At 40.3% G+C, this 14989-nt stretch overlaps 1 protein-coding gene across 2 annotated transcripts in view; it reads left to right on the top strand.

The window, feature by feature from the left end:
- Nucleotides 1-14989, top strand: part of LOC136835019 (mitochondrial thiamine pyrophosphate carrier-like) — a 69985-nt gene that overhangs the window by 28114 nt on the left and 26882 nt on the right. For both annotated transcript variants that reach the window (XM_067098057.1, XM_067098056.1), the window contains exons 3-5: nucleotides 722-874; nucleotides 4529-4690; nucleotides 9049-9223. In XM_067098057.1, coding sequence (XP_066954158.1) covers nucleotides 722-874; nucleotides 4529-4690; nucleotides 9049-9223 — 490 coding nt within the window. The remainder of the gene's footprint in view (nucleotides 1-721; nucleotides 875-4528; nucleotides 4691-9048; nucleotides 9224-14989) is intronic.

Here is a 14989-nt window from a genome sequence, read left to right as displayed (position 1 = left end):
AATTAAGGTACATCAATTTAAGCAGGGTACTGTACTTGGAGTTGATTTATGATTGTAGTACTAAGTCTAAAATATCACTTAAAGTACAATATTTTTATGTAATTTCTCTTTATGGAAAACTAATTTTTTATATGAACTTACTCCCATATTTTACACTATTGTATCAGAGTTTCTCATACGAAATAATATTGAGAATATCACACGAAGATTAAGCCATTTCTGATAATGTTACATTTTGCCTTGTATTGGCCTCTTTGATTACATAGGTGATTTACATCTATGCAGAAAACTTCCCATTGAAGGATAGACTGCAGCAGACATGGCATTCATTTACTGTGACTTGTTATTTGTTAGATACAGCACAACTTTATGGTTATTTTTGGTATTTTTCTGATGTTATACATAAAAGTTAGACAGACTGAGCTGTTATACATAAAAGTTAGACAGAACTAAAGAAGTTGGACAGCCAGCAGGGAGAAGACAAGAGTTTAAAAAGTAAATTTCAGAAGAAAGTTGGGATGAAGGAATACTGTACTGCAAAGAACCTTAAATACTGCCCAAAGGGTTTTAAGTATGGCACACTGAGGTTGGCATCATGTGATAGGGTATGTAGTAGATAATCAGGTTTCCATGCTGATGGTATGGGTTGATGAAGATTGGTAACAGTTTCACAGTGTCTGTTACATGGTTGAAAAGTTTAAGACATGTTTTAATGTTTCAGCTCCAAGTTGAACCAACGTCAAAAAGAGGAGGAGGACTGTATCATGGAGTCTTTCAGAGTATGCTCAAAATCATTAGAACGGAAGGTGTAAAAGGACTGTGGAAAGGTCATGTTCCAGCGCAGCTTTTAAGCATAACCTATGGTGTAGGGCAGGTAGGTTGGTAGATATTTCATCATTGACTGTATAGTTTTCTCAGTTTTATAATAGTAACTTACCAAGTAACTACAAAGCTATTAGTTTCACTTTGTAGGGACTTTTCTATTTGACACAATTGGTGCAGAATGATGGGAACAGATTCAGAGGTTAAAGAAAACTCTTCTCCTATCCTAATTTATTAACCTTAATATTACAGTGGGCCAAAGACCTTCAAACAGAACCTTATCCTAATTTTATTTACATTTGCCACAGCCACAGTTTAGCAGTTATCATCTTTCTATACTTAACCTAACTTATTTCCTACTTACCACTAAAGTATACCAAAACAATCCTTCTATATTGATACTTAACCTAGCCTAACTTAATCAAAATATTATCAACAAATAATCCAACTCTGGCATATATCAGATTCAAGTTCCTTATCTTTCTCAGCACTTCATCTCAGAATAATCCAAGATAACCATGAAAGTCAACACACAATTTTGGGGATCACTGCAGAGTTTATTTCAGCTATGACATCCAAGCTGATCACTCCCGGGATCAAATAGGGCCTTTGGTGTGGCTTGTAGAAGGAAGATTCTCAGAAGGGAGTCTGTATGCCCTCTGAGCCCCAACCTCAAGTTATACTCAGATGCTTCAGATCTGGGTTGGGGGCTGTCTTAGGAGACATGGAAGTATCAGGGACATGGTTGCAACCCAAAAGAAGAGTTCATATCAATGTGAAGGAGCTGAAAGCAATTCACTTAGATCTTCAGCGCTTTTGCAATGACGACTTTCAACAGCACAGTCATAGTACATTCAAACAATACTACTGCCCTAGCGTATATAGAGAATCAGGGAAGGACTCACTCCTCTCTTTACCAAGCAGCCAAGGAGCTTCTTCTCTGGACATGGGACAATCATGCCCAGTTTGTCACACGTTTTATACAGGGCAAATTAAGTGTCCTAGCGGACAAATTAAGTTGCTGCAAACAGGTCCTATGTATGGAATGGACACTGAATCTGAAGGTGTGCACTGACCTGTGGAAACGGTGGGGGAAGCTGTCGGTAGACCTGTTTGCAACGTCGAGGAACCATCGTCTTCCTTTGTATTGTTCACCAGCCCCGGACCCCCTCCTATGGGCAACAGATGCAATGTTCCAGGAATGGTCGAACCTGGATGTATGCCCCTTCCCACCGTTCAGTATGGTATGAGATGTCATCAACAAGTACCTCTCTCACGACAACACGTTGATGATGCTGGCGGCCCCCTTTTGGCCCCTGAAGGAATGGTTTCCAGATCACCTCTATCTTTTGGTGGATTTCCCAAGACTTCTGCCACAAAAACAAAATCTACTCAAGCAACCACATTTTCACCAGTTCCATCAAGGATTATGTGCTCTTGCTCTGACAGGCTTCAGACTGTCAGGAAGCTTGTCAGAGTGAAGGGCTTTTCGAGACCAGCTGTGGAAGCGATTGCAAAGTGTAGACGCCAGTCTTCCCGTAGGGTTTACCAGACCAAGTGGGCAGTCTTCTGCAGCTGGTGCAGAAGACATGATGTCTTGTTGTCTTCTACCTCTGTAGTGAAAATAGCAGATTTTCAGCTTTTCTTAAGGACCTCCCAAGGGTTAGCTACACCCACGATCAAGGGCTACAGATCTATGCTTAACTCTGTGTTAAGGCATAGAGGCCTGGATTTGTCTACTGTGAAAGACATCAGTGATCTGATCAAATCTTTAGACACTTCAGGACAAGACAGCTTTGGTGTCTTGGAATTTAGATGTACTGTAGTCTTAAAACATCTTTTGGGCCCTCCATTTGAGCCTCCCCAATCCTTATCCCTTCCGGATCTTACCAGGAAGACTCTCTTCTTAGTAATCCTAGCTACAGCTAAGAGGGCTTGAGCAAGAAGGTGGGTTTTGCACAAGGAGATGTGGTTTGCTCCTTCACTTTGGGTTTCTTAGCTAAGAATGAAATACCTTCCAATCCCTGGCCCCTTTCATTCATGATCAAGAGTTTGACAGACATTCTCGGACTGACAGACCAAGAGAGAGCTCTTTGCCCAGTAAGAGCGTTAAAGCATTACCTAGAGAGGACTAGAAGTATCAGACGTCCTTCCCCTAATCTCTGGTGCTTGGTTAAGGACCCAACACATCCTTTATCTAAGAACGCTTTGGCATTTTTTCTGAGGGATGTAATTTGAGTCTCGCCTGAAGACTCAAGAGGAGGATTTTCCCATTTGTAAAGTTAGAGCCCATGAAATTTAGGGCAGTAGCTACTTCGCTGGCTTTCAAACGAAACTTATCTCTCCAAGATAGAGTAGTGCAATCCACCCTCTGGAGATGCAAGTCAGTGCTTGCACATTTTTATCTGTGATATTGAAACAGCATATGAGAACTGCAGTACCTTAGGTCCATTATCTGTGGCTGGCATGGTATTGGGGGAAAAGGATAGGAGGTATCACTTCCATTCCTCTATCTGCTCGCCTTGATTACAGGTTGTCAAGTTTTGGGAAGTTGGGGTTTACTTTGTAGCTGGAGCACCCACCAATTGTGTGTTTTAATGGATGGGTAATGCTTAAGTGATTTTATGTGGTGTATGAGTAACTCTTTCTGGTTGTTTTGTGGTACTGCACCCAGGGCAAGGGCTTTTGATTTTATTATGACGCTTTGGCAGCCATCAGAGTACTCCTTGGCTGCAAAGCACCCACTGAAGTAGAGGCAGCGCCTGGCTATACCGCCACGCCACTATGGGTTGAGATGAGCACTGACCAGAGGCAGTATCTTCCTGCTGTAGCTCTCTCACCAGGTAAGGTTACAACAAGCATTGTACCAATTCTAGCTACTTTGCTATTACAAATTCATTTCCGTTACTGTTTTTGAGTAGTATACATCCATGTATCCCACCTCCTGTCAATGTGGGATTCAGCTGTTACTTGGTAAGTTACTTATATAAAAATGACATTTTTATGATAAAATAGTTTTATATATACTTACCAAGTAACTACATGATCGAGACCACCCTCCTCCCCTCTCATGGACATGGGACACAAATGAATTGAGCTCTTCAGCTGTGTTGTACTTATCCTTCCCGAAAGTGGGCGGGGGTGATTTACCGACACCAAAACAATAGAACGCTACTGCGAATTTCAAATTTTTAAGCTGCCGTGGTTAAGTGAAACTAATAGCTATGTAGTTACTTGGTAAATATAAAAAAAATTTATTTTATCATAATAATGTCATTTTTTTTATACATTACAGTAGTTGTCACTTAACATAAGACTTTTGACTTCTGAGCAATTTATTATAAATTGAGTTCTTGCTTGAATAACATATCTTTCATATGGGGATGAATTAGTAACGTTGGCTTCCACAGGCTTTTGAAGTTAACTCTGTGTTGTTTTATTTATTCAACAATAATGTTTGGTTGCACTTTTCACACCTTTGATCGCATGATTCACAACTCTTTGGATTTTAGGGAATCTCTGTTAGACATTACCCTGCATAATAGCAGCATACGTAGACCCATGCTACTATCCCTTGCAGTAATTTATCTTTGAATGTGGAGGCTGACAAAAACCATTTTTGGGAAATAGTTTCATTAACTTAACTATAATTTTTTGTATGTGCATTAATTTTTATTTTAAATTTATGTAACTGTTCTCTTTTCAGTTTTGGAGTTATGCTGTTTTAACAAAAGCAGTAAGTGACGTGACACATGGAAAAACACAGTTACCTGCAGTTTGTGGGGGTTTAGCTGGAGTATGTGGCACACTAGTATCAATGCCTTGTGATGTAGTTCGGACAAGATTAGTTGCTCAGGGTACACCAAAGGTAAGACTTCTGTGAAGTTGCATTAAATTGTAGTAAAATAATGAAGAAATATTTTTATGCAAACAGGAATTCTGTAGTATCTAGAGTGTGGCCATCAGGAAATCATAGAGGAAATTACAGCTTTCAGAATATATAGGAATACAGTACTCAAACACTGTCAAATGTCCAGCAGCTGTTATTCCCCTTTTGCTCTGAGTGTGTTGATTCCATGTGCAATTTCTTTTGTTCTTAGGCTATTGGAAAGTGGGTAGTGCATAAAATAAAAAATTTGTCATTGTGAAATAAATGAGACCAGAATCATTACCTGTGAGGAAGTAATATTTATGTGGATATTTGTGAGGAAGTAATATTTATGTGGATATCTGTTGGTGATGACAAAATATAAAAATGTAAAGGTAGGTTGATTATTAGTAAATGATAGAATTGTTTTGAGAATCTCCATTGAGAAGAAGAAACAGGCAATTCCAAGGTTAAAGCAAGTGAAGTGGAACATAGATGTAGATGTCAGCCAAGTCTTGAGTTCTGAACGATTCCTCCGTCCAAAAGTATGTATGCAGACAGTGATGGAAGGCATTGGGAATATCCATAATAACCAGTAGGTGACTACATGGAGTAGGAAGTTATGGCATACTTTCTATATATACAGGATACACCAGTTTGGAAAACTGACATCCTTTTCCTTAAGTGAAGCAGCAACTTTGTGTTTTTGATCACCCTGCACAGCAGATCTGTAACCTGGCTCCATCGCGTAGGTTTGCCCAACATCAGTGTTCCATTTGACAAGTGTCTCCTTTCAGTGGTATATGCAGTCATGGTTTCCAAGACCTGAAAGATAGATCTGCACCTCTCTGAAGTTTGCCATCATTTGGTATTTGATGTCAGTGGAAGACGCTCTTTATACTGTCGGAGACTACTCTCATTTGAGCACACTTCAATGTCTTATCGCATGAGGATATTCCTTGAATATGTTCACTTAAGGGAATTGGATGAGCACCCTCCATGGGTCAAACTATACTTATTCTTCTGACCTGAGAATGTGTTTTGAACTTGAAAGAGAAACTGTCTGGCAATAAGACACATAAAGTGAACCCTGATCCAATTTCTGTGACCCTTCAGTGGAACTTCTTTAAAGGCTGAGTGTAAAACTCCTTCAGGACTCTTTATTGAGGAAATTTGATAAGTTCACAGTCTGGGAAGCCATACCAGAGATACTCTCTGCTTAGTTATCCTTTGCTTCAGAATTTATATTTTTATGTACAGCAGTATTTGTTTTTATTTAAAGAATGTCATCATAGGTTCCTCAGTAGAGGAGTCATTGCAGGTAGGTAGGTAGGTAAGTGATGAGATAGCATCAGTCATCACACTATACAGTACAGTACTCTGATACCAAAATGCAATTGAACAAACACCCTTGGTTTTGCCTGGTTAATGTGAACAGGTGTAGTTTATGGTGCCTTTTATGAATATGATACTACCATAAAAAATGCTCATGGTATGCAGCCACAAAGGTTCTGTGAAAAATAATGTGGATAGAGGCCATACTTCTGAATTGAGTCACAGGTGCATATTCTTGACATTTGGTAAGTGAGACTAATCTCATTCATTGCTAAGTATTGAGTCTGCCTAATTCCAGGTGTGTAAGTGAAAAACTTTTACTTCTAATATGATACTAATCTCCTCATATACTATATACAGTACTCAGTCATTTAGGGCCCCATTTGCACTTGTGAATTTCCCCAGACACATACAAGTTCCAGTTCACAAATGTTGGAGGTGCTAGCACAGCAAAGGCTCTTGAAGTAGTCATTGAAACAGGAGCAGATGGGAAAGTGGGAGGAGTGGGAACAGGCTCTGAAACTCGGTTAGAGATGTCAAAGTAGCAGCAAGCCAGAGCAGCAGGTGTAATAGGAACAGCAAGCAGTGCTGTTGGTCATAGGCCAGATACAGTTATAGCAATAGCCTGGTAAAGAATCCCAATTCTGCTAAGATTTGGAGGGGAAAATGCTCTGTTTGACTTGACAAAGATGATCTCCAGCTGTGAAACTATTTACTGGAAATTCAAAGAGTTTGGCAAGTACTTGGCATCACTGAATTGGGGCAGGCATAGTCTGGTCATCAGGTAGATCAGGCTTATCAGGAACTTAGATGGGAAGTGGGCAGGCAAGCAGGGAGGCTGATCACTGGGGAGAGGCACATCATAGAAGACTTTTGTTCCTTCTCCTTTACCACAGAAGAAGTTCCTGAGGCCAACCAATTCATGAAAGATTTTGATGGCAGAAGTAGCAGAAATGCTGGCAGCAGCTCTATTCTCTGTATCCTAGACTTGAACCTCCTCTCTGTGCAAACGTCAAGTGGATGACCAACTACAAGATGTTGTGAGTGATGGCAAGCAGCAGTAGCTGTGTTATGTGCTAGGCAGCAGGTGTAGGTCCATCTCCATTGAGGACATGAAAGTGCTACAGACCCTCCTTGGAATACCTTGGCAAGTTCATTTGAAGTATACATACAATACAGCACAACATGCAAAGAAAAAACTAAGACAAATTGACAATTAATAGTACATGATGTTATGAACCACTTTTACTTCTACAGGTTCTATTACTCAAGATTAAAGATATGGGACTGGAATGGCTGGAGGGACCGGGGACAAGCCAGTGGAGGGTGCAAAACAAATGCCAAAAGTACCTTAAATCTAATTTATCACACATAAATGTACATATTTACAAGTGAGTACAGGTTTTAGGTGGCAAAAAGACAATGACCATTAACATGAACACATTTAAGCCCAAACAAAGGATCATTAAATAATTTACATTAATCAACAGACAGAATCATAAACATTTATAAGTGAAAATAAATGCTCAACAGCAGCCGTCAAAAATCAATGAACATCAACAAAATATAAATGCAAAACAGCAAATTTCCAGAGTTATACACTTGCTCTACACCATTAAATAATAATGAAATGAACAATCATAATAACCAATAATATGTTCAATTAAATCAATATAAAATACTTTACAAAGATAGGCAGCATAACAATAATGGTGACCTATCACCAAAGCAGCACAACACAAAAACAGACGAATTCCGAAGAATTGTCGAGGCAGTCTTTTACCGCCAGCCAGGATAAACATAACCAGACATAATCGGTCGAATCATCGAAAACAGCAATTAGCTGTCAAAACAGGACCGCATCCTCAGCACAGATAAATTTGCCGACTCATTGAGACAGTCTTTTACCATCGAAATATCCTCTCGCTGCTACTGCAGAAGTAAAAAATCACACGTAGAGGACCTCATCCCCCCGCCGAAGTAAGCAGGTCCACCACACCTGTTACCCAACAAAGTGACTTCCCGCTGCTCTATCAGAACACGCTGCTGCTGCCTTCTTGGCTGAGTGTCGCCAAGACCCGATCTGCCTGCCACCCAAAACCTGACTGCCGCTGTCACTCACACCGTAACAGACGAAAACTCGCCAATCTGACGAAAACACTGGAGGGAAGGAGAAACCAGGAAACTACCTTAACAAGATCGTTCCAGCAAAGAAACAACCTAACCTGACAGTGAACAACACTGCTAAATAAGAAAAATATAAGAACCCTAAACCAGGATGTTGCACATAGCAAAATGGAGGTGATCTGACACTTGATCCTCATTGCTGGCTACAGAGCAGTTTATGTGACAGTGTATTGAGGTTGGTAAATACAAATAATGAATGAGAAATCTGTACAAGAAACACTGGGAATAACTGAGTTTTGCACAACAGAAGGTGAAATTCATTAAGGAGTGCAATCGTAAACCAGTGCTACAGGAATCTTGATAGAAAAAACCTTTAAATAGCAAAGATTACTGTTAAACATAAAAAAAAATGTGAAGAAAAAGTTGAATGGATGGTGATTTGCTAAAGAAAAATTAATATTAATTGATAAATATGAGTGTTGATGATTGACAACTTTGAGATGCTGAATAAAAACCTTGGAAAATTGTGCTAGGGCTGTTGTTGAGGAGAGAAGTTAGTACCTGATGATGTGTCCATGGTGTGTATAGGTGAATAGTTGCTCTTCTTATGGTTTGGTATACTAAAGAGAGTTTGTGTCTACAAATAAGGTCATTTTAAGATTTATGGGGGTTGTGATGAAACAAATGAGAGATCTGTATTATGGAACATGAAATTAATTATGTTTTAATGATGCTCATAAAACCTTGTATTTCCAGTGTAAGAGATCATAACATTTTTCATAATCTATTTCAGATTTATAGAGCTAACTAGAGTTTTCCTTATTTTCTCATTTATATTACATAGGGGTACTTTGCAAGTGCTTGTTTGTAACTGATTACTTAATTTTTCCATCTAGCTTTATAGTGGTGTCTTGGAAGCAGGGCTCAAAATTGTACGTCATGAAGGCCCACTCAGTCTGTGGAAGGGACTTATGCCTACTTTAGCCATGAGTGCACCACAGACTGCACTCATCTTCTATTTTTATAGTGGACTATTTGGTTTGATAAGTGAATTAATTGGAAATGTTGATGGTAAGTCAAGTCTTCTTTTATTCAGCAGCATGTTGTGATTGCTATTAGTATAAATGTAATATTCCTTTATCATTCCTTTGGATTTATAATTTAACATTGTAAATCTATATAGTAGATAACTAGAAAAGAGATTACAGAGGCTCCTCAACTTAACAAACCTCAACTTTTTGGATTTTTTTACTTGGCAGACTCGTCCAAGTCCAGTAAAAAAAGGATTTTTGACAAAGGAAAAATCTATTTCTGGGAGGGCCCGTGTCACCGGTGAAATAATCCATTCAGCACTTATTTCTAGGTAATTCCGTTGCTAGATACCAGAGAAAAGCTAAATGTAAAGCTGGGGTTACTACCCCCAGAGCGAGCTCAAGAAATGGAGTCAGTATATGGTAAAGGGTGAGATTGTCACAATCACGGGACCCTGCCCTATAAAGATTCCCAATGTCAAAAGTCCCAACGAGAGGTGCCGATACAAACCCATGCACTACTCACGGACTGTACACAAGGCAATACTAGTCGCATTCCATGTTAGCACTCACCCCACTAGAATGATGTTTACCATGGAGGGAGAGAATGAAAACAGGGGTGGGTCACCGGGTGACACGGGCCCCTCCCCAGAAATAGATTTTTCCTTTGTCAAAATCCTTTTTCTGTATCGGGGTCCAAATGTCAGCGGTGAAATAATAACAGAAATAAATATCATTCTTATGCTATTAAAGACAATGGACTGCTTGTAAGGGAATAACTGAGGCAGTGAAGGGGAAAGTGACTAAGAATCAGAAAGGGAACCAAAGAGGGAGAATTCCACCCTGAACATTAGTAAGGTCCCTGAAATTCATGTAATGAAAATAATGTAAGTGGCCACTGTACTAAGATCATGAGCTTTGGAATTGATCCTGAATAGGCTTGTATTAAGAAAATACAAAACTTGCTGCCTGATAGCAGACACAATGACAGTAACCCCCCCCCCCTTTTCTAATAAAAGAGAGGACCTGACAAAATTGCGAGGTCCTGTCTAAATAAGCCTGTAAGGAAAAAACTGGGCACAGAGACAGACCTTGTGGTATGCCCGAGTTACCAGACATTGGAATAATCTGCCAAATATGCTAGAGCTATAAGATGGTGAAACAAATATATATGACCAATACTGTCCTTTTTTTTAATCTGTCCTAGACTTGAATTAATGGATTATGATTGTATATTATGCTCTCCCAATTTAATTTATCGGGTAGAACCTATTAGAGGTAGAAGGTCTTGGAAAGCAAAAGATTTGATGGTGTGATTTAGTGAATGAGGATTTGTAAGGGTTTAGCATAGGAAGGTGCTTTTGATGAGATAATTGAAGATTTATCAAGGCAACCTGCCCATTAGCTTAAGGATAGCAGTGGGGATAGAGAAGATTTTAACTTTATTAATAGATTAATTTTGTTTTTTCTGCAATATAAATGAGGAAACATTTGGTAACATCCATTTAAATTAGAAATAATGCTCTGATAATGGGCATATACCAAAAAAGCCCTGTGGTAAAGGCAAAAATTTTGATAAAATTCTACTACCTGATATATTTGCATGGTAAAAATTTAGTATACTTTACATTGGTATTTTTGCAGCCTCTTTTTACTACAGTCAGCATAGAATTGGTATTTTTGCAGCCTCTTTTTACTACAGTCAGCATAGAATTGAGTAATATATACTGAGGAACTGTTTAGGGCTGGTAATTTGTACTTGATCAACTTTGACAAAGAACTGCTTCAGTTGTGCAGCATCTTTGGGCTTTTGTTGCTTTACCTGATCTTGCCTATTAGCCTGCAGAGAAGGCTATCAGATAGGATGGAATGATTCATTTGGTGGTAGTTCATGTTCTTCAAGTTTAACTGGTAACTTGACCAATAGGAAACTCATGACATGGTACAGGGGATTACATTTATGTCAGAAGTGGATACGTGCTAGGGACTGCCAGTACCTGGAACACAGTGGTCATATTGTGCCCAATAAACATTTAAAGTTCATAATAAAACTACATAATGGATATGGCTGGGGTTTCATGCTGCCAAGATGACTTATGAATATACAGAAGAGACAGGTACGGCTATGGTCTAAGCCAGGCAACTTAAATCATGTTCCAGGCAGAACAGACAAGTGATGGACATTACTATGGTGTCCCAGGCATTGTCCATTATCAGAGATCTTGTGAATGATTAAGGCTATAACAAAGGTGCATACGGTAGAGATATAAGATTTTGTGGGGAATCATTATTCAGTAGAGAGAGAGAATGAAGCAGCAGACAACTAGACAGTGGGTGTAGCAACAAACATGCTGAAAACAATTACTCTGCCACTTCAGAATACTTTCTCAAGCATAAAGAAAATAAAGGAGTCTTTGTAAACCTCAGGAGAGTTTGCTTTGGTTCGTAGTGCCCATGAAATGCAGGAAATAACCAAAACAACTCTCCCAAGGCACTGGAAAACTGGCTTTTGCTGCCAAAGAAGTGACCATAGACTGTTGACTCCTGGATTTTTAAAGGGTGGACAACCTCTGCCATTCTGCAATGAATGCTTGGTTTCTGTAAATATGTAAATTTTATATAAGTAACGTACCCATTAATTACATAGCTATAGTTTCCTCTTGCACGGCAGCTTGAATGAAAAAATTTGCAGGTAACGCTTGACAGTTTAGTGCAGGTCCCACCCACTGACAGGAATACGAGGAACTACTTAGCAAATAACCTCATTCTGTTTCTGCCGGTGTTCGAGTAACATTAAGTGTCGATGGCAGCTTGGTTTGTAGATTTGCTGGTAGGAAAATGGATTTCGATGAAGTATTATCTCTGTTTTCTGATAGCCTTCAGGTGTACAGCTTTCAAGATCAGTATTTTATTGTTTTGTTATTAAGATCTGATTCAAGTTTATCCTTTTTGCTACAGTAGCGAATTTGCAATCATATTGGTTAACTACCAGTAGCATAGTTTACCAATTAGCGTAAATTGTGTTCGCTACCACCCTTACCGATTATCTTAATAAAACGTAAATATTGTGTTCGCTATCGAACCAATATTTTCGTTAATGAAATGTATGTCTACAAGTCTCGACAATGTTTGATAGGATTTGGGATATGTCTGTATAATGGTACTCTGGGTACATTAACTTTTGTCAGCAAAGAGTAACTTTCCTTTTCTGATTAGCATAATAATTGTTATATTGTATTCGCTACAGGACCGATATTTTCAGTGATGAAATGTATATCCCAAGTCTCCAATGATGTTTGATAAGAATCGAGATATGTATGCATGTTGGTACGCTGTGTACTTCAACTGTTGTCGGTTAAGATTAACTTTCCTTTTCCAAGTAGCATAATATAATAAACGTAAATATTGTGTTCGCCACCAGAATGATATTTTCATAATGAAATGTATATCTGCAATTATTGGTAAAGGATTAATTGAACATCTGGTTACACTTTTCTTTGCAGAGATCTGGAAGTGTAAGGGAGAGAAATTATGCTTAGTTTTAGTTGCTTTTTTGAGGAGAGTAGCCATTCTTGACAGCCAGGAACCTTGCTACGAGCGCCTAGTGTTCATCCACCCTTGAGCTCTTAGCTCCCAAGTTACTAGCTCACCTGGTAACCAGCTAGCCTAGCGCCAATTCCAGCCTGGTGCCAGCTCTCTCCCTGCACCAATTTTCTCTCCTACTACTGGCCCTCGTTATTTTTCTCTACTTGCTCCCGTGCCTGTCTCCCCTGCTTCCTTCCTGTGCCATTGCCAGTCTTGTGTTTAGGTTAACAGATGTTAACCTTATGTTAGTGAAGTGTTATGCAGTGGAGGTGTCTGCTCGTCCCTCGATTCTCCCGGACAAAGGTCCCTGTCATACTTCCCTAAACATGGGAGGAGACATACTGGAATTCCAAGGGAGATCGGGGCGTTTACACACGGGTAATTGCCCCCCTCAGTCGAGCCTGTTGCCAGTCCCAGGTATTGAGGTATTGACAGACAGCCACTGGAAAAGGTTTCTTACTGGATGTGACGTGGAGGTGGTGGCTATCCGGCCCTATCGGCTCCTTTAACCCAGTCCCTGTCAGACTCCCCTAGACCTGGGAGGAGGCATACTGTGTTCCTTGGGAGTCTGAAGGGTTTTGCTCCTGGATAGCTGCCTCTCAGTTGAGCCTGCTGTCCACAGGTGTCGACGGACAGCCATAGGAAAGGTGTCCACAGAGATGTGCTTTTTTCTAGTGATAATCCAGTGTAGACAAAATGGTGATGGCATTTTTTATAATGAATCTCAGCTGTTGAAGAGGCATTTTTCAGATGACATTCGCTCTTATCCACTCTCCTGCAAGCGTCTCGGGGAGCAGGAGTGTAGTCCACACCTTTTTATATCTTCTGGGACAGCCTTGAACTTCTGGTTTTGGAACACCAGTAATGTGCCAAGTGGACCATCAATGTCTGAGCATTCTTTTGTCCGATTCCAAAGCACCCAAGCTCCCACTGAGTGCCCGATAGTGCCTGAGCTTCCAGTAGCGCCCGAGCACCCTGTAGCGCTGGAGCTCCTCTTCATATAGAGCTCCCAGCACCAGCTTTCATGTGTCTGGCACCAGCTTACCAGTTACTGATGCCAGTCTCTTCTGGGAACATTCTGTTGTTCTTTTTTGAGTGCTATTTCCAATTGAAAGCTTGGCTCTGGTCTTCAAGTGGCCAATGCTAGTCTTTCATCATCTGGTGTCCTCTCTGCAATATCGGACTCTCTCCTTTGAGTACCATACAAACGCTCTCGGGTGGTTTTGTCTCTTTTCAGCCTGTTGTACCTTTGCCTTGAGTTCCAGATGACCCGAGTTGCTCCTCTACAGGGAGCTGGGAGTCTTAACTTTGGTTTTTAAGGGAGCAAGACAAGTGTTTTTTGTCCTTTACTCCCTGTGATCCTTAGGCAGAATTAGTTCTCCTGGCTGTAGATCTTGTCAAGATTTTGAATTAAGGGTCTTTCTTGACTGACCTCAGGAGCAGGGGCTAAGAGATAGGAGTCTCTAAACTGTTGCTGAGAGACATCACTTCAGGTGGTCCCTTAATCCTGTCCAATGTGGTAGGGAAGGTTAAGTTAGTTTTTTGAGATTTCTGCTCTTTCATTGGGATCGCAAGAAGGGAGCCTTGGTTCTCTTTTTTTCTACTGGGAGAAACACCCAGTCACTATCAACCCTCTTTTCTTCACCTTCAGCCATCTACCAAGAGAATCACAGCTACTTTCAGACAGCATGTATTCTTGGTCCGTTTTCCCCTTGGAATGATGATATCTTCCCTCCTGGGCATTCTTTTGTAGAATGACATTTCATGGGCTCCAGGCAGAAGGAAGAGCCATGAACCCTCTCTTTAGCGGCACCTGATCAACTTCAGAGTTCCTGGCACTAGCTTTCTGGCACCGAATCCCGAGCTCCCGATGCCTGTTCCAGAGTGCTTGGCACTTTCTAACCATACTAGGCTCCCACCTCTGAATGCTTAGTTCCTTTTAACAGATTGTTTCTTCTAGGGCACTGTGGTTGACTGCAGCAGAAGTCGTCACTTATGGCTTTGTTCAAGACTGTTTTTATCCCACAGCTGGACTTTGGTGTCTTTTGTGGACTTTCCAAGTTCCTGTGAGCGTGTCAGATATTAGTTTTGGCCAAGTACAGTTCCGCATATGTTTTCAGTCTGTATGAGGTGTCATCAAGTCCACACTGGGCATTATTGCATAAGAAGTCGATCCTGCCTTGATGGCCATGTCTCCGTGGCTGTCAAATATCGGCAGGGT

The sequence above is a fragment of the Macrobrachium rosenbergii genome, chromosome 54 (genome assembly GCF_040412425.1).
Source record: "Macrobrachium rosenbergii isolate ZJJX-2024 chromosome 54, ASM4041242v1, whole genome shotgun sequence".
Taxonomy (NCBI): Eukaryota; Metazoa; Arthropoda; class Malacostraca; order Decapoda; family Palaemonidae; genus Macrobrachium; species Macrobrachium rosenbergii.
The sequence above is the reverse complement of the archived record's forward strand: the minus strand, read 5'-3'. Positions and strand labels throughout refer to the sequence as shown.